Genomic DNA, 20,146 nt, shown 5'->3' on the forward strand with positions numbered 1-20,146 from the left:
GAATCATCAAGCTTTTGACATCTACTGTCTGCAATGTCGATACCAAAAGGTCCCTGGATGGTATATTTTGTAAAAGTATGTCTTGTTTTATAATATGAGGCAAATTTTATTCCCTTTTATGATTTGAGCTTCGAGTTTATACATTTGCTTCAGGTTAATGAGGGTTAATTAATAAAACTGTTTCTGGTCTACAACCATCTTGGCATCACGTGATGCACATGGAGTAGGAAATCTCCAATAAGCTAAATCTTCCAAATTTTAGCTTTGTTCACATCACCTCATGGCCGACGAGACACAACTCAACCTATAATATGTGATTTCCACATGGGTCCTTCACAACTCCTCACAACGTGAACCACCACACATATTTCGAGTTTTGAAAATATGGTCAAAAAGGTTTGTGATTCTGAATCTTGACAATGATGAGATATGCAATGAATGATATTCGAATTAAATAAACTAGGGCGTGCCCGCACGTACGTGCTTGCCCGTACGTGCTTGCCCGTACGTGCGTGCAAAAAAACATGCGTGCAAACAACAACAACAAAAAAAAACTTTGAAACCACGTGGCAGTAACGACCACAGAACCCCCCCCTCTATTTACATGAAATGGTTTGGTCCATTCGCAAACCCCCCCCCCCCCCCCCCTCTATTTACATGAAATGGTTTGGTCCATTCGCAAAGCCAAAGCGAACGGCTTGCGAGTACGGTGACCATACCTTGGGAACCACTTGTCCGATTAATTTCAAACCTTGAAAAGGCACATCCTCGGGTCCCCAGCAATATACCTGGCAAGTTTCAAGTATATCGGACCGGTAGTTGTCGAGAAACAGCGGTCACAGACAAACACACACACACACACACAGACACACACCTGGCAAGTTTCAAGTATATCGGACCGGTAGTTGTCGAGAAACAGCGGTCACAGACAAACACACACACACACACACAGACACACACACACAGATTACTGGAATTATAGATAGATGACAAGTTGAAATATTTTAGGACTCAAAGCACAGACACATTGCTATGTCGCCATACATGATACTATTAATTCAAAGTGCAAAGCAGGATAGCTCAATATGCCTCTGAAGAAACATTGAGATCACAACATTTGTCTTTGAGATGTCAGAAACAGAGTCCTTGTCCTACATGTAATATAAATATAGGCACGATGAGGATTTGTATTCAATACAGAAAAACAAGCAATCAATGTCAACATCACATATTGTTCTAAAAGTTGCACCAACACTTCGTCATCCGTAGAGTCTTGTGAGCGCCACCGAAGCTATTTCAGACCAAGAAAGGTCCAAGGTCATCAACCTGATTGTAAAAATATCAACAACACATTGTAACAATGAAATGAAGTGTTTATCCGACGCTATGATAGTTGCACTTTTTCATAGCAAAAACACTCAAAAACAGATATAATGCGTTGGCTTTTTATCGTTCTCATGCAAGTTGATATCCCATAAAGTATGTCGATTTGCTATGAAATGAAATGAACTTTATGACAGAGACATAAAGTATATCGATTTGCACATCGACTAGAAAATGTATTGGTACTTAATGTAAAAGTATACTGATGTCCTTGTCCTGCATGCAATTACAGGCATAAGCTCCTCTATAAGCTGGAGGAAAGCTATTATACCATCCTACCAAAATGAAAGAGACAGAGACACACGAGAGAGACAGAGAGACAGAGAGAGACAGAGAGACACGAGAGAGACACGAGAGAGACAGAGAGAGAGAGAGAGAGAGAGAGAGAGAGAGAGAGAGAGAGAGAGAGAGAGAGAGAGAGAGAGAGAGAGAGAGAGAGAGAGAGAGAGAGAGAGAGAGAGAGAGAGAGAGGATCTACTTGAATACAGATCATTCATTTTCAAATCTAAAGGTAATCTATATCCCTAGCTAGGCTCCACAGAGTTAAATGCTCTCTCTTGTTGTAAATGCAAATCGATTTGCTGTATCATTTGGTCATGTTGATAATCATTATAGGTTGAAGTAGGGAATTGTTTTGTAAAAATCCCAAGGTTTTTATCATGCACAAGTTGGAAGAAGAATATCGCAAGGTATTTGTACACTTAATTGAAACACCTGGCTGTGGTTACAGTATAAACTAGTGGGAATGTGATGACACATGATGAATCGGTGTGAGTCACCTGAATTTACCCTGCAGTTGCAATGACATGTTTTGTTTATGACGTCATTTGGAGTAAATGAGTGTAAAAATAGACCAAACTTGTCCTTTTTCAGGGTTGAGGACTTTCAGTTGTGTCAAGAAATTGTTCATCTCAAAATGGAGCTGAAGAAGCTGCAGCTATTACCTGGTAGGTTTTTGCTCATTTATTTAGGAACTACAACTGCAAAGGTTGGGGTGGACAGATGAAAAACCCCCCACCATTTTCCATACAAAACATGTAGATGCCCAACTATGTTTCATTTTAATGACTCATTCAACCATTCCTTGTAATAAATCTAAAGTCCATGCACCACTGCACCAGTCCAAATGACCAAAAGTATGTGGACACCCGAACATCGAACATCTCATTCCAAAATCATGGGCATCAATATGGAGCAAATGATTCGAACATCGTTAGAGAGGATCTTGGAGGAACCTGTCTTATTTAAACCTCAGACATTTAGTTTGGTTTGCTCTTTGTTGTTGAAGTGTGCGGCGTCACCATGCCTTGATCAAAAGAACTCTCTGAGGCCTTCAGAAAGAAGGTTATAGATGCCTACGAGTCTGGGAAGGGATTGAAAAAGATCTCCAAACAATTTGAAATCAATCATTCGACTGTCTGGAAGATCATCTACAAGTGGAGAAGATTCCAAACAACTGCCAACTTGTTCAGGCCAGGCCACCCCAGCAAGTTCAGCCCGAGAGTAGACCGCAAGATGCTGAAAGAAGTCTCTAAGAACCCCAGAATGTTAACACAGGACCTACAGGTAGCTCTTGCCACTGTTGATGTCAAAGTGCACGAGTCTACCATTAGAAAGAGGCTGCACAAATTTGATCGACATGGGAGGTGTGCCAGGAGGAAACCTTTGCTGTCCAGAAAGAACATCAGGGCAAGACTAAAGTTTGCCAATGAACACCTAGGCAAAGACCAGCACTTCTGGAACAATGTGCTCTGGACAGATGAGACAAAGCTAGAGCTATTTGGCCACAGTACCAGAAGACATGTTTGGCGAAAACCAAAGACAGCATTTGACCACAAGAACCTGATACCAACTGTAAAGCATGGTGGTGGAAATATTATGGATTGGGGCAGCTTTGCTGCATCAGGGCCTGGGCAGCTCACCATCATAGAATCCACTATGAATTCTTCATTGTACCAGAGGGTGCTTGAGGATAATGTGAGGCCATATGTCGGAAAGTTGAAGCTCAATCGAAGGTGGACCTTGCAACATGACAATGACCCTAAACATACCAGTAAATCCACCAAGGAATGGCTGAAAATAAAGAAATGGAGGGTTCTGGAATGGCCAAGTCAAAGCCCGGATCCAAATCCCATCAAGATGTTGTGGGGGGATGTTAAACGAGCTGTGCATGCAAGAAACCCCTCAAACATCGCACAGCTGAAAGAATTCTGCATGGAGGAGTGGGCAAAAATTTCTCCCAGTCGATGTCAGAGACTGGTAGACAGTTATAAGAAACGCCTACTTGAGGTTGTTTCTGGCAAAGGGGGCAATACCACCTATTAGAGCCAAGGGTGCACTTACTTTTTCTACATGCGAAATTGGCATTTATGTTTATTTAAATGATACAATGGACTACAAAATGTAAATGATTCATGATATTTGTTATATTATATCACCTTTATATATCAATATTGTTGAAATGAAGATCAAATAGCTGTATGTTGAAATATGTTGAAAAAGTCAAAACTTTACATGGGGTGTACTTACTTTTTCACGTAACTGTATATAATATATAAATGCAAATGTCTCTCTGTGGGTCTGTTCCTCATGTACATAGCCACATCTTTAAAGCTACAAACTACTACATACGTACTACTACATACGTACAAACTACTACATACTACAAACTACTACTTTAAAGCTAAAACTACATACGTGGGGTACAGGTACAACGTTGTGGCGGAAGTAACATGGGCTATGTGGCCGCAGCCTCAGAGGCCGCAAATCGAGGCCAAGGTGACCAATGTAGCAATATTTGGCAAACAGGACAACCAACTGGCCTCAAATTGAAAATGCCAGATTTTTTTTAGTGTCAACACAATTAACCCTTTTACAGTTAATGAAATAATGTAAATGGATTGACAAACTTTTCTCATCAATAGGGACAGGTATTTTTGCTGGTAGTTAAAAAAAAAAAAATTCCGATGAGGAATGTTATAAGGGATTTGATGTCGTGTGTATACTCATCAAAATGGCCGATAGGAATCTTATAAGTGATATAATATGCCCTTTATGATGTAAACAATGTTGTCAGAATTATATTGGATAATCATGTCCTATAGTGTATTCCTATAAGATCCTTTAGGAATGATTCACCCAATAGACTATCATAATAATGAGTGAACAATAAGTCGAAACATCTAACGGTTTATGGATTCTTGATATTTTACAGTGAAACTATGGTTATCTTTCAAATCTCTTGAATACTTTTACACTGTTATAATTGATCATAAAGGATACATTCCTATAGTACATTTTGGTGAGGGAGTACAGGCATACAATGTGTACATTTGAATTTGCATGACAGGTTCTGGATTTTTTATTATTATATAAATGATATTTCAAAAATGAAAGAATATATAATTTAAAAGTGCTCCTACCAGCAAAGTATTTCAAACAGGTTGTTCTTGAGTTGGGTATGTGGTGCAGATGAAGCAAGACCGGCCTGGTCACGACAGCGAGAGGAAGAGCTCATGAGCATGGTCCAGGCCCTGGTTGACAAGAGAGATATTTTGGTGGAAGATCTGGAGTTTGAGAGGAGAAGGTAGCCTTTGTGTCCTTTCCAATTCACTCAACTACAGTGCACACCTTTGTAGAGCTTGCAGGGCTTTTAAGGGGAAATCTATTTATTACATACCATATGCAATGCAAGTGCAAATTTTGATTCCCACCCTCTGTATGACCCTTCCCTCTGCTACCCTTGCTCTCATAACTTTTAACTTCATTTTTCTTTATCACCCTCACCTCCTCTCTCCTCCCCCTCTCTCAAGTTTAATTCTCAATTGGTACATGCCACTCTCCATGCATGTTTGATAGATGATCCTCAAGTAAATAATTCACATTCTTGATTTCAGTGGCCAAGGGCAATACTGGAATTTTGTATCATGTTCAACTAGCCACATGTTCATGATGAATGGTGGCATAATGGTTGGATTATGTATGCACACAGCCCGTCCGGGACGGACCTCTTTGCAGACACCAGGAGCAGGTGGTTTGCCATTCTCGAAGATCGCTCAAGATGTATTTTTCTTTTCGAATGCTCACATAATCATGGGATCATGGGATATGAATATGCATCCTTTCCATGGCAATCAATCAAAAATTGAAACTGTGCATTATTCATCAAGTACTATGCACTTACTTTACCGATCATGTATATCTGAAGGTCATCTATTCATGAAGTATTAATTAAATTAAGCTCCACCACTTATCCAAGGAAGTTTAATGTGCAACTCACTTGGTCAACCAACAAGGCAAACATGATGACCAAAGAGCTTTCCAAAGAAGTCAGACATACATTTGTGAATAAGCACCGTCCATGAGAGGGTTATAAGAAAATGTAATTTTCTTTTTTGGCTTTTTATAAAATTTAACTTTTTGGTCTAAATTGAAAGTACTGTATTACATCTGGCACAAACCTAACACTGCGCATCACCAGTCAACACCATCCAGACTGTAAAGCATTGTGGTGGCAGCATTATGTTATGGGGCTGATTTTCATCAGCAGGGACTGGCAAGCTTTTCAGAATTGAAGAGACAATGGACGGTGCAACATACAGGAGAATCCTTGATGAAAACCTGCTTGAGTCAGCCATGAATCTGAAACTGGGTAGGAGATTCACATTTCAGCAAGACAATGATCTGAAGCACAAAGCTAAAGCCACACTGGAGTGACTGAATAAGAACACAAGTGTTCTTGAGTGTTCCAGTCAAAGTCCTGACTTGAACCCAATTGAACATTTATGGTGAGACTTGAAGATTGCAGTTCATTGACGATCCCAATCAAACTTGGCAGAACTAGAGCAATTTTCACGTGAAGAATGGGAAAAGATTTCGCCATCTCGCTGTGCAAAGCTGGTAGAGATCTATCCAAAAAGACTCATAACACTCATTGCTGCAAAAGGTGCTTCCACCAAATACTGAACTAAGGGGCTGAACATTTTTGCAACCAGAAAATTTTGATTTGTACATGTTTATTGCAGGTATTTCTGGCATGAAACCTCCTTCAACTACAACGGTGTATCGTTTGATCTCTTCAGTTATGAATAAAAAACTTCATTTTGAATTTTTTTTATGCCTCCGCCCCCAAAGGTGGCCTTCCAGAGGCATTATGTTTTCGGGTTGTCTGTCTGTCCATCCATACGTTCATCCGTCCATATGGGCTAAACCTCGTTTTTCTCAGCAACCACATGTCCGATTGAGCCAAAACTTTCAGGGTAGTAGCGACATCCATGTAGAATGTTATGACAATTGTGACATCATAGGTCATGTGGTGTGGCAGCCATCTTGGATTAAACACGAATAATGAAATTTGGAAACCGAAAAAAGGAAACCTTGAAAAAATTATTTCTTGGAAACTGTTGAATGGAAAAATTAGAAACTTGGCACATTGTCAAGTTCTCCCAATGAGGAACAAAAGCATGATAATGATGACATAATCGGTGAAGTGGTATACCAGTCATAAATGTTTTAATCCAATGCCTTATCCTAAAAAATCTTAAATTGCATGCACATGATGACCCATTTGTATTGAAATATTAAATTTATGACATCATAGCCATATTGGATGGAAGGAAAGTATTAAATAATTATATCTCAAAAAACACTTACCCTATTGATGCAAAACTTTACAAATGCCATCTAACGCCATGGCTGCATATAGTTTGAAAATGATGGGGCCGTAGGTCACGTGGTTTGGCAGCCATCTTGGAAAGAAAAACGAACCTTATCCGATCAACACAAAACTTCACAAGTGTGATCCCCTACCCATTTTTCAAAAATGAAAGAATATATAAATTAAAAGTGCTCCGACCAGCAAAGTTTTTCAAACAGGTTGTTCTTGAGTTGGGTATGTGGTGCAGATGAAGCAAGACCGGCCTGGTCACAATTTGGAGTGTCATAGCAAATGGGTTGAATACTTATCGACTCAATACATTTCAGCTTTTAATGCTTAATTAATAGCCTAATATGCAGAGTGTACATTTTTGTTGTCATATGTCACGTGGTTTGGCAGCCATATTCGTTTGAAAGCCGCTATTTTAAAAAAAACCCTTCTCCAAAACCGCTTCACTGATCAATGTGAAACCTAACTTGAGAAACGAATATGTGAAAAAAATGTGATAGGTGTGAACAGCTGAAGGGATTTAAATCAAACTTGTTTATTTTTAGGATAGAACGAGGGCATCTAGCCATTGTCACGGGCAGGGACTACGCGAGACATATCGGCTACGCAGTTGAATTGATCAAGTTTCTACATAATTCGTAATTCATCTAAATGTGGCCTTATTGGTACAGGGTGAATACTTTTGCAGGCCACTGCATGCATAGAGATTTCCTCTGTATAATCACCATACCTTTATGAAGGAAGGTTCCTAATCAAAGCAGATAAGCAGATGAAGTCTTTAACATGAAATATCAAGAGAATCAAAACTATTATCTTCTTCCAGCTTTGATTAGACCTTAAAAACACCAATGGACCTGCTTGGTTATGGAATTCATTTTTGCTGGAAATAGAAAATCTCACTTAAAATGAAATCTAATTGTATCTCTGAATGACTGTTGAGGCTTATTCAAATATTCCCTTCAGACAGCATGTTGGGGTTGGATGCAAACATCTTAAATGTCATGTGGATAGAATATGGAAGATAATGTGTCTCAAATCTGGATTTGTCCTCAATTTTCAGTCCACCTCCAATGTACTCTCACTTTGTATTTTCTGCACACTTTGATCGTTTTATTTCTCAGCCACAGTTTTTCTTAGCTGATATCCTGTTCAAAATAATTTAGGTCTTTAATTTAAAAAAAAAAAAGGATGGTGAACAGACAGAGGAAGGAGGAAGGGGTTTGACAGATGTGGGATTTCAGATAGTTGAGGATGGGATACAGATTATTAATCTCCCATTATGATTGCAAAATAATAGCAGTGAATCTTTCTTTACCTCTTTGCAGAGAACAGGAAGAGGACAGAGAAAGAGCATCATCTGCAAAGAGGGACGTTAAGAGGAACACCAATGAACCTGTCACATCTGGTAAGTGTATTTCTCAATATAGCTGTTAGCAACATTCTATCTGTTGTGTTATCTTGAGTTTATTCTTACTTCAGTCAGAAAAAACAATAGACAAGTACAGATACATTCAAAGTACACCGCCCCCATGCCAAATAATTAAATATCCTCCAGCGCGGCATTGCCGGAGCCCCGTTCGGTGCCCGGCAATGATGTTATGCAGCGTCTGAAGATGGCATAGGAAAGGAGCGGTGTACAACAAACAAACAAGAAAACAAACAAACAAACAACAGGAGTGAAAATTGAGTACTGCCTTTCAGCGGGCGTCATTGCCGAGCCCCCTTCGGTGCCCGGCAATGACGTTATGCAGCGACTGGATGATGGCAAAGGAAAGGAGCGGTGTACAACAAACAAACAAGAAAACAAACAAACACACAACCGGAGTGAAAATTGAGTACTCCCTTTCAGCGTGCGTTATTGCCGAGCCCCCTTTGGTGCCCGGCAATGACGTTATGCAGCGCGGGGAGATGGCATAGGAAAGGGGCAGTGAACAACAGCTATTTAGTGAAGCATGAAAACAAATGTCCACCACCAGATCATGGACTGCAAAGAGGGTCCTTATGAGGGACTTGCACTGGCTTTTGGAAAGTATGTCTCTCTCCCTCTTTATTTATTTTTACTTTCTTGTGTATGCCAGAAATTATCTCGAGAAAGTGCAGGTTTTTGATCCAGTTGGTGGCCTTTCCAAATAACGGTGTTAGCAGCATTATTCGTCATTGGTTTTCATGTCCGAGTGCCATCAGGATATGAAATGATGCAGTGAGAGATTATACAGCTTCACATGATGTACAGTGGCCTCAGAAAGTATTCACACCCCTTGACTTTTTCACATTTTGTTGTGTTACAGCCTGAATTTTAAATTGATTACATTTAATCTTTTTGTCACCGATCTACACAAAATAACCATAATGACAAAGGGAAAACATGCTTTAGAAAGTTTTACAAATAGATTGAAAATGAAAAACAGAAATATCTAATTTATTAAGCCCCCTGAGTCATTATTTTGTAGAAGCGCCTTTCGCAGTGATTACAAGTTGGAGTCTTCTTGGGTATGTCTGTATCAGCTTTGCACATCTGGATTTGGGGAGTTTCTCCCATTCTTCCTTGCAGATTTGCTCAAGCTCTGCCAAGTTGGATGTGGAGCATCGGTGAACATCATTCTTCAAGTCTTTCCACAGATTCTCGATGTGATTCAAGTCTGGGCTTTGGCTGGGCGACTCAAGGACTTTCACGGTTTAGTTCTGAAACCATTCCAGTGTTGCTTTGGCTGTATGCTTGGGGTTAAATCTTGGGGTTATTGGAACGTAAATCTTCGCCACAGTCTAAGTTCATTTGCACTCTGAAGCAGGTTCTCAAGGATTTGCCTGTATTTGGCTCCATTCATTATTCCATCTATCCCTATAAGTCGCCCTGCCCTTGCCACTGAAAAGTATCCCCATAGCATGATGCCGCCACCACCATGCTTCATGGTAGGGACGTTGTTAGATGGGTGATGAGCTGTGCTAGGTTTCCATAGACGTAGCGCTTTGCATTCAGGCCAAAGGGTTCAATTTTTGGCTCATCAGACCACAGAATATTTTGCCTCATGCTCTGGGTCGTTCACGTGCATTTTTTCAAACTCCAAGTGTACAGTAATGTACCTTTTTCTCAGGAGTGGCTTCCATCTGACCACACTCCCATAAAGCCTATATTTATGAAGTGCTGCAGAGACTGTTGTCCTTCCGGCAGGTTCTCCCATCTCAGCCAAGGAACTCTGTAGTTCTGTCAAAGAGGTCACTGGGTTCTTGGTCACCTCCCTGACCAAGGTCCTTCTTGCCCGGTTGCTCATTCTGGTTAGACGGCCAGCTCTAGGAAGAGTCTGGGTAGTTCCACATTCTTTCCATTTCCTAATGATAGACCTCACTGTGCTTTTGGGAACTTTCAACACTCCAGAAATTATTTTATACCCTTCCCCAGATATATGCCTCACAATTCTCTCGGAGTTCTGTGGACAGTTCCTTGGACGTCATGGTAGAGTTTCTGCTCTGATATGCACCGTCAACTGTGGGACTTTATATAGAAAGGTGTATTTCTTTCTAAATAATGTCCAATCAATTGAATTGGTCACAGGTGGACTCCAAACAAGTTGTAGAGACATCTCAAGGATGATTAAAGGAAATTGGATGCACCTGAGCTCAATTTGGAGTGTCATAGCAAATGGGTTGAATACTTATCGACTCAATACATTTCAGCTTTTAATGCTTAATTAATTTGTAACAATTTGTAAATGAAAAAAAAATCCACTTTGACATTATGTGTAGATCAGTGACAAAAAAATCTATATGTTAATCCATTTTAAATTCAGGCTGTAACACAACAAAATGTGAAAAACGTCAAGGGGTGTGAATACTTTCTGAAGGCACTGTAAATTGTCCAGGAATCCATTACCGCTCTGAGTCTCAAACAGTGGATTCAAAATATGTGATCTACTCGTGAGATTGACTTTACAGCAAGCTGTGGAATGCAAAATTGAGATTTTGTTTTGGGATCAAGTTACTTAATCTACACAGCTTTAAATATGACAACAAAGTTCAGTAAGTCACGTGTACAATGCCGCACCCTGGAGTGCATTTAATCAGTTATCAAATGAACATTGAACTGGGGTCAACCCCATTCACTGTTGGAGCAGGATGAGTTGGCACCAATTGCAGTGGTCTCACTTAAAACAAATTTGAGTTTGATAGGCTGTGAAGTAGGTAAGAGGAGTGGACATACATAAATGTTGGTCACAATGCAGTATCACATTTTGGACTCTCCTCTTTGTTTGCGACACAAAGCCTTGCTGGATTTCTCAGGGAACGTGGTGTGGCACCATTGCATTTCTGCCCAACCTGGATGCCCTTGTCGTACTGCGGATCTCAGGGAAGAACCCAACCTGGATGCTCTTATCTTCCAGCGAAGGACCGCATGAGTCAGAAGCTACATACATAACACACGCAACATTAATAAAAGGAAGTTAGCCTGCTCTCCCATCTACAATTAGCTAAATGTAAAAGATCCAGTGACAAATTATAGAAGAGTGGTTTTTTTGAATAGGCATCTTGGCCACACAGACACAGTCAATGGCTTAAACAGGTTGCAGATGGTATTATATGATGTGGATGATAAGAGGTAACCTTAACATTTCATCTATATGCCACTTAAACAGGGCCCTCTGGGACGCAACCTCCGGTTGACAAGCCCTCGCTGGCACGCACGTCCCTGGAAATGCTGCAGTATTGCTGGAATGCCTGCTGCCTACCTGTGACGGCCTTGACCCCCTAAATGAGGACTTCAGGCCCACCTCACAATCTTCTCTGCATGTTGTGGCATGGGTCCTTGTGTCGTTATTCATCTTGCCAAATTTTCTACTCATTGATTGATTCACTTTATCGGAAGCACTTCAGCAGTGACACCAAAATTATCGTACCGAGAACACTGCAATGCCTGCGAGCTTCACCAAACAACAAATGGTGTTTCTGCTTGAGTCGATGAGATGAACACATTAATGAGCTCAAAGAAATGCATGGTACATTCATAACAATTTGCTGTTGGAACATCTCCAAACTACGTGCCTGCCGATAAGTAAAGACCTACAACTTGTGCAATGTTCAGGGATCTAAATAAATTATTTCACCAAATATAAGATAATATCTGGTGAACTCTGTTGTTACACCAACAATAGAAGCATATAATCAGTCGGCATTGTTAAGGATGAGTACAGATACAGCATCCATTGACTGACTGTCCAAACCAATCTATCTTACTTGGCTTTATACTTGTGTGCCACATTGTTAGAGAATGTGTGCATGTGTTTATTTCAACTTGGGTGGCGTTTGTATCAATTTTTGTTTAATTATGCACACTGAAGCAAGAATAAAGCTGTTTGTAAGAGTTGGAGCACTTTTTTTTGCTCTTCTTTGTGATTATCATGTTTTGACTGCAAGACAATTTTTGGATAGTTGAATGGTTTGGATAAATATCCCTATCCAAAACAAAATTAAAGCACGTTGGGGTCAACAAGGACCCAACCTAACTAAGAGCATACAATTTATTTGAAAAATAATTTCTCCTATTTACTGCTAGTGTATGAAGTCAAATGTGGACAGTATAATAGTATGAATAAACTAGCAGAAGAAGCCTTTATTCTTGCGCTGGTTGAAATAGTTTAAATGGGACTTATATATTTATTATCAATAAAGAAAAATAAATTCGGGAGTGATTGAGGCAGCGGTCTGTTGCCTATACACCACTCAAGTTCAATTTTTTGTCTGAAAGAATTACAATTTTCCCATAGATTTCGATTACATTGAAGCGACTTTTACTTGATTTTTTTTTTCTCTCCGAATACTGTTTCAGGGTTGGACAGATGGCATTAGCATATATATATTGCTGCGGTTTTGAGATTGGCACATTGAAGTCATTAAAGGTTAAAGGTTTGCCCCCCCATAGTTAGTCACACGAGCAACATATAGGCCCATTTGTAGTTTAGTTATGTCTTAGTATGTGTAAGAATAGGCCATTTCCTCTCTTAGTACCTGCGTTGTGTAAAGACAGGAGAATAGGCCCTACATTCATTTTGCGTCCAGCCTCCATTCTACCTTTATGGGCGCAATCCATCCCGCGTCCCATTTGGCTGTCCCCTAGTCAAGTTAACACGAGGCAGGGCCTCGAAAGGTGAAGGAGGGTTGAGCTCGGCGCGGCGGCGGTGGGGCCGGTAAGAATGAACCAGCCAATCGGAGCTCGAGCGGCATGGCGTGAGAGGGCATGGTGAAGAGCGTTTGGTGAGTTCCAGAGGGTTCTAAGGGCGTGGCAATAAAAAAACCCTTTGCGCAAAGCCCCCACCTCAGTTATGAGAAGGGAGAGGCGCTGGTGAGTTGAGAGAGTTGCGCGCAGACCAGAGTTACGGGAGAGGTGCGCTGAAGTGACTTCTGAGTACAGAGAAAGGAGACGCGCTTGACGGGAATCACCCGCGCTGAATGAACTTTGTTACGTGGAATACGTGGGGGCAGACAGGGCGTTGATAACTCACGCGGTTCGGCCAAAGCGAGTGAACGCGCCTGAGTAACCGCCAGCCGCGCAAAGTCCACCCTCTACCATTCGCCCCGAGATTACCCGCTTTGTTCGAGCGACACGATACGAGTCCCTGCCTTCGCCTTCCTTCATCTTCGTGGGACGTGCCGGGGACCGTGGAGAGTGAGACGGGGCCGATCCTGTACGACCACCGCGTCACTGCTGAACATCATCCTGCCAATCTGCAATCCCCGTGTGAGTGTGTGTGTGAGACGGGCCCGTTTGTCCTGGGGTATTAAGAGCAAGACTGTTTAAGGATTTCCCTGTGTCTCTTTGTCCTGAGCTGTAAATACGTGCAATAGGGTGCATCAAACGCCCTTAGGTTCTTGGATTTTAATGTCTATTCTCTCAAATGTTACACTTGTTGGTAGAAGTATGTATGCAAAAAATAAATGAAATCAGAGGTGGTCCTGGGTGGCCACCGGCCACTTTTATATATTTTGGGCCATTTTCGGGGCCGCACTATGTAAAAATGTTTGATTTTGTTATTTTACACCCAAACCTAGTCATGTTTGGTATCAAATTGAAGGTCTTGATGAGAGGAATACAAATATAACAATTTTATGCAAAAAACGATGGTTTGATAATTAGTTTGTATTTTTACATGAATGAAATCGGAGGTCTAATCGTGGGTCCCATACTAGTAGTCTAATAATATCCTTTATTTTCTTTCAGATGGCAGATAAGAAGACCAGATTAGCAAGTGCCATTTTTGGTCTTGGCAATGCTTTTACAGAAGCAGATGGTACATTGACAGGAGTCCGCCTCCCAACTTGCCGGCAGGTTCTTCGATGCGTGATGTGGTACATCCAGAAAGAAATATGTGAAGGCAAACAAACTCAGCCACTGAAATGGAAATCTGCCAGCATCGTCCTTATCCAGCTGAAAAAATTCTACACTAAAGCAAATATTCCTATGCTTTCAGACCATCAATGCTGCAAACTAATACTTGACCTTCTTAATGACAATAACAAATTGCGTCAAATACCTGTTTCTCGCCGAGAATCTCCAAGCACTTTGGCTAAGTTGCAAACCATGAATGAACGTCTTGATAAGACCTTTGGTGTATGGACAAAAGATGCAATGACAAACATTAAGAATGAGGAAGATAGAGTATTTTTAGAGTCAATGAAATCTGACAGAGTAGCCTCATTTGGTGGTGTTGACAAGAAGAAAGTTGATAAAGATCATAGAAAAGAAAAACGCCTCTTAGCGGAAGCTTCAAGACGAGAACGTCATGAATCATCCAGTGTACAAGAGATGACAATTAGTTCTGTATGCTCTGATGATAGTGACTCTCTGCAGATAGCTTGGAAGAAACTGAAGAAGAGGCGATTCCAGAGTTTCAAAGGAAGCGTAGTCACCACAGATCAACATATGCAGGTACATCTGCCTTTATTCCTCATGATATTCTGAAAAGACATTCAGTTGTGTCTGTTGCTACTCGACTAAATATAACTCCTGTTCAACAGGTTGCGCTCACCAAAGCTGTAATTCAAGAGGCAGGAGGTGATCCACGTCGTGTGGCCAAGTCGTACTCAACTGCTGATAAGGCTCGACGATCAATAACAAGTGCTATCGCCAAAGATATTCAAGAAAATTGGATCGCCCCAACAGCTGCAACACTTCACTGGGATGGCAAGCAGATACCAACGCTCACAAACAAGAATGTCAAGGAAGAAAGATTGCCAGTGTTGGTTGGGAATGCCACTGATGTAAAGCTACTGGGGGTGGCTAGATATCCTCCTGGAAGTGATAGGTCATCAGGTGACATCATTGCCGAGCACACTTACACGTATCTACATTCATGGAAGTGCAAACAATCAGTTGTCAACTTATGTTTTGACACAACAGCATCAAACACTGGACACGTTACAGCTGCCTGTGTTACCATTCAATCAAAACTGGACCGTGCTCTTCTGTGGTGTGCATGTCGCCATCATGTTGGAGAGGTAATCCTGGATCATGTGTTTGACGTTCTCAAAATTGAGGCATCAAAGTCTCCAGAAGTATCTTTGTTCCAAAAATTCCAGAAGAATTGGGAACGCATATCGCATGCAAAGAATGAAAGTTTAACCAAAATTGACATTTCCATGTACAATGACTATGCACAACAGCTGCTTTTATCCTGCAAAAACAAGGTTTTAAGCACAATCCGCACAAGCGCTTCATACTGTAGGGAAGACTACAAGGAAATGGCACAACTCTGCCAGGTAGTCCTCAATGATGATGTCACAAAACAAGGAACACTCCACAGACCAGGGGCCATGCATAAAGCAAGGTGGATGTCAAAGATTCTTTATTCCATCAAAATATGCCTACTTGAAGAGCAAATTTCTCTACTACCTCGAGGAACTGTAACAACACAACATCAACAGAAAAAACTGAAGGAGTTTGTTGTTTTTGTTGTTTATATTTATTGTGATTGGTGGCTCATATGTCAGTCTGCTTCAAATGCCCCATGGTTTGATTTGTGCTTTTACAAGACTCTGCTCAACTATAAAGCTGTCAACTCAACCATTTCAGTCAGCGCTGTGAAAGCCTTTGATAGACATTTGTGGTATTTAACCCCAGAACTGGTTGTTTTGGCACTGTTCAGCAATGCAATTCCTCAAAAGGATCGTCGTGCCCTTGCAGATGTGTTACTGGCCATACAACCAGATGAAATGCCAAGCACTCCAAAACACCTCTACGGTTCTGGATATGGCAAACCGTCATTTCCAAAAATTACAGAAGCGACAACCCTGGCTGATCTTGTGAACGAGGACTCGTGGTTTACAGTAAACCTTCTTCACCTAGATATGACCTTCCTAACAGAGGATGTTGACACTTGGCAGAACAATGAGCACTTCAAGGCAGCCAAGTCCATTGTGGATGGGCTTAATGTTGTGAATGACCCTGCGGAGAGAGCAGTAAAGCTCGCAACTGATTTTGTCTCAACTGCAAGAAGAGAAGACCACTTCCAAAATCTTCTTCAAGTGGTTGAATGTGACCGCAAAGCGAGGCCAAATTTGCGGAAACGAGCAAAGTTGGAGTAGTGACATTGGCGTTGTGCTTAATACATTTTCAAACTTTTAATCAATGAAAGTACAATACTACAACACTGTACTACAACTTTGTAATATGAAGAACGATTTTGGTTAATTTTACATTGACATGTAAGGTTGTTTTAACTGTTTGATATTAGGCATTTAGTAAAAGTAGGACTTTACTTTTGTATATAGGTATAATGGTTAATTTTACATTATCTTGTAGTTAATTTTACATTATCTTGTAAAGTAGTTTAGCTGTGGCCCTAAATGGCCCTAAATATATAAAAGTGGCCGGTGGCCACCCAGGACCACCTCTGATTTCATCTATTTTTTGCATACATACTTCTACCAACAAGTGTAACATTTGAGGGAATAGACATTAAAATACAACAACTTTTTGAAAATCATGGGGCGTTTGATGCACCCTAACGTGCAATCATAATTAAACATATTTGTTCTTCCTTTCCTTTCCAATTCGATCGCCTTTGTGATTTCTCCATTGACTAAGCGTGGTACGAATAAGATCGCTCCAATCGGGTCTAGCAACTAATAAGTACGCAAACCGCTCGGCATATCACCGTCACACGTGGTTCGTGCGAGGCTTATTTCCTCGCTTCCAGGGCAGCGCTAGTACTTAGGTAACAGCGAATTTGGTCCTGAAACCCTATTTAGCACTGTCCGGAAGGGACGTAATAGGTCTCGGGTCGCGCCAGGTCAGTAAAGACAAGGGGATTAATCCCCCCTTGCTAAGGGGAGAAGGTCGGCGGCGGATCCGCAACAATATATATTGTTACGGTCCGCGGATTAGATGTTATTTTTACCGAGCGGAGGTAACCGCGGCCGAACAGTTCTTCCCCGATTCTTCCCCGACTCACCCGATTCACCCAGACGTTGGCCAAATCGCGCTATGCTAAATCAATGATAGAAATAGTAAGGACATTTTATGAGATATTTCACAAATCTGTTAACTAAATTGTTACCAAAAAATTTCTTCACCAATATGTTTGTAAAGGTGTGTAATAACATGTGTTAAAATGTTGAAGGTCAACTCCCGTGGGAAACCCAGGAAAAAAGCTGTTGAATTCGGGTACCGAAAAATTATTTTCGAGAATTTTTTTTTTTTCATCGGCCCTTAAGTAACTTATGAGGGGTCAAATAAGGGTTTTTCATGATTCTGAGTTGATTGTTAACATTTATATTTCACCACAGACACTCCTTTGTGGAAAAATAATTTCTAAATATATCTCATTTTCTACTTTGCAGGACATGGAGTCTAGCAATATGGATGAAGACGTTACTCCACCTGTGCTCAATTGCTTCATCTGTGCACGCTCGGATACACCAGCTGAAAGGCTCATACAGGCAACTCCAAAGGGATACTCAACTTTATTGAAACAAGCAGAAACTGTCGAAAATGTTACTGTTGTGGAACGTATGAAGGAGGCTCAAAAGGAAGGAAAACTGAGGTACCACCAGAAGTGTAAAAATGATCTGTACAACAACTTTGTTGCAACCACCAAGAAGTCAGCTCAAGCATCAAAGGCAGAGAAAGAGTCATCAAAGTTGAAGAGAAGACGCACTACTTGTGAGTTCAGTTCATCAACTGGCTGCAGTTCTAGAAGATCACAGTCAGTTGACCTCCTGTATAAGGATGTATGCATTCTTTGCAACCAACCAGCCCAGCTCTACAAAAATAATCCAGCACAAGCTAGAAAGAAATACAGAGTGCCAGATAATTTGACTGCAGATACACTGAAGGCAAGCTTGCTGAAGACAGCACGGAGTCGCGGGGATGACTGGGGCACTGAAGTCACTGGACGCCTGGAAGGGATCAACGACTTGGTAGCAGAAGAAACACTGTACCATTTGCGATGCAAACTTATGTTTGCGAGAGGTGACAGTTTGTCCAAGACTGATGAGGAAGGAAAAAGGAAGAGAGGACAGAGGAGTATTGATGAGGAGCGAGAGGCAGTTTTTATTGAATTCTGCGAATGGTTAGACTCAGAATTAGAGCATGGGGTAATGAACATGGACCAAGTCCATGAAAAGCTGCAGGAGTTTGATCAGTCACCAGAGAAGAGCCTTTCTTATTCAAAGCATTGGCTAAAGATAAAACTTCTAGAGAAATACGAAGACACCTTGTATTTCACAACACAGGAAAGAAGGGCAGATGTACTCTGTCTCAAAGATGGCACCGACAATATTCTGCGAGAGCATCATGCTAATCTTGACCATGGAGATGAGAAGACTCAGATCATAAAGACGGCACTCAAGTTCATATCCAATGATATTGCCTTGATTGATTTAGGTCCAAAGTCATACCCCACCACACACAGTATGACTGGCATCGATAGTCAGCTGACACTTGTTCCTGCAAGCCTTCAGATGTTCTTGAGACCGATTGTCAAGACAGACGTCCCCGCGACTCCGTGCTGTCTTCAGCAAGCTTGCCTTCAGTGTATCTGCAGTCAAATTATCTGGCACTCTGTATTTCTTTCTAGCTTGTGCTGGATTATTTTTGTAGAGCTGGGCTGGTTGGTTGCAAAGAATGCATACATCCTTATACAGGAGGTCAACTGACTGTGATCTTCTAGAACTGCAGCCAGTTGATGAACTGAACTCACAAGTAGTGCGTCTTCTCTTCAACTTTGATGACTCTTTCTCTGCCTTTGATGCTTGAGCTGACTTCTTGGTGGTTACAACAAAGTTGTTGTACAGATCATTTTTACACTTCTGGTGGTACCTCAGTTTTCCTTCCTTTTGAGCCTCCTTCATACGTTCCACAACAGTAACATTTTCGACAGTTTCTGCTTGTTTCAATAAAGTTGAGTATCCCTTTGGAGTTGCCTGTATGAGCCTTTCAGCTGGTGTATCCGAGCGTGCACAGATGAAGCAATTGAGCACAGGTGGAGTAACGTCTTCATCCATATTGCTAGACTCCATGTCCTGCAAAGTAGAAAATGAGATATATTTAGAAATTATTTTTCCACAAAGGAGTGTCTGTGGTGAAATATAAATGTTAACAATCCACTCAGAATCATGAAAAACCCTTATTTGACCCCTCATAAGTTACTTAAGGGCCGATTTAAAAAATAAAAATTCTCGAAAATAATTTTTCGGTACCCGAATTCAACAGCTTTTTTTCTGGGTTTCCCACGGGAGTTAACCTGCAACATTTTAACACATGTTATTACACACCTTTACAAACATATTGGTGAAGAAATTTTTTGGTAACAATTTAGTTAACAGATTTTCATATGTTTCCCTTACTAAAAGGACACGACGACTGGGAAAGATGAAACGACGCAAGGGGGGTACAGTTCTCAAGACCTCCGGAGGAGGGTGTAATTACAGTGGTGGAGAAAAGGGGGTAGATTACAAGGCAGAGTGAGGTAAAGACACAGAAGAGATGGGCACTTAAATACAGTCTTATCTATTCCCCGACAGACCACGGACAAACGGACAAGGTAGACTCACACGGGGATTGATGGCAGGAATGGACAGGTAGATCGAGGCACAAGGTGCACCTTGGCT

General features: G+C 41.1%; 1 protein-coding gene across 3 annotated transcripts in view; it reads left to right on the plus strand.

The window, feature by feature from the left end:
- Nucleotides 1-12,415, plus strand: part of LOC137430135 (bMERB domain-containing protein 1-like) — a 53,090-nt gene extending 40,675 nt beyond the window's left edge. Inside the window, exons 3-7 of one of the 3 annotated variants that reach the window (XM_068120755.2) lie at nt 2,257-2,330; nt 4,855-4,969; nt 8,374-8,453; nt 11,324-11,439; nt 11,677-12,406. In XM_068120755.2, coding sequence (XP_067976856.1) covers nt 2,257-2,330; nt 4,855-4,969; nt 8,374-8,453; nt 11,324-11,439 — 385 coding nt within the window. In that variant the 3' untranslated portion in view covers nt 11,677-12,406. Of the gene's footprint in view, nt 1-2,256; nt 2,331-4,854; nt 4,970-8,373; nt 8,454-11,323; nt 11,518-11,676 lie in introns of those variants that run through there. The other 2 variants (XM_068120735.2, XM_068120745.2) reach the window with 2 other exon arrangements.
- The last annotated feature ends 7,731 nt before the right edge of the window (nt 12,416-20,146 follow it).

Source organism: Myxine glutinosa, chromosome 1 (genome assembly GCF_964187855.1).
Source record: "Myxine glutinosa chromosome 1, kmMyxGlut1.1, whole genome shotgun sequence".
NCBI classification, from domain to species: domain Eukaryota; kingdom Metazoa; phylum Chordata; class Myxini; order Myxiniformes; family Myxinidae; genus Myxine; species Myxine glutinosa.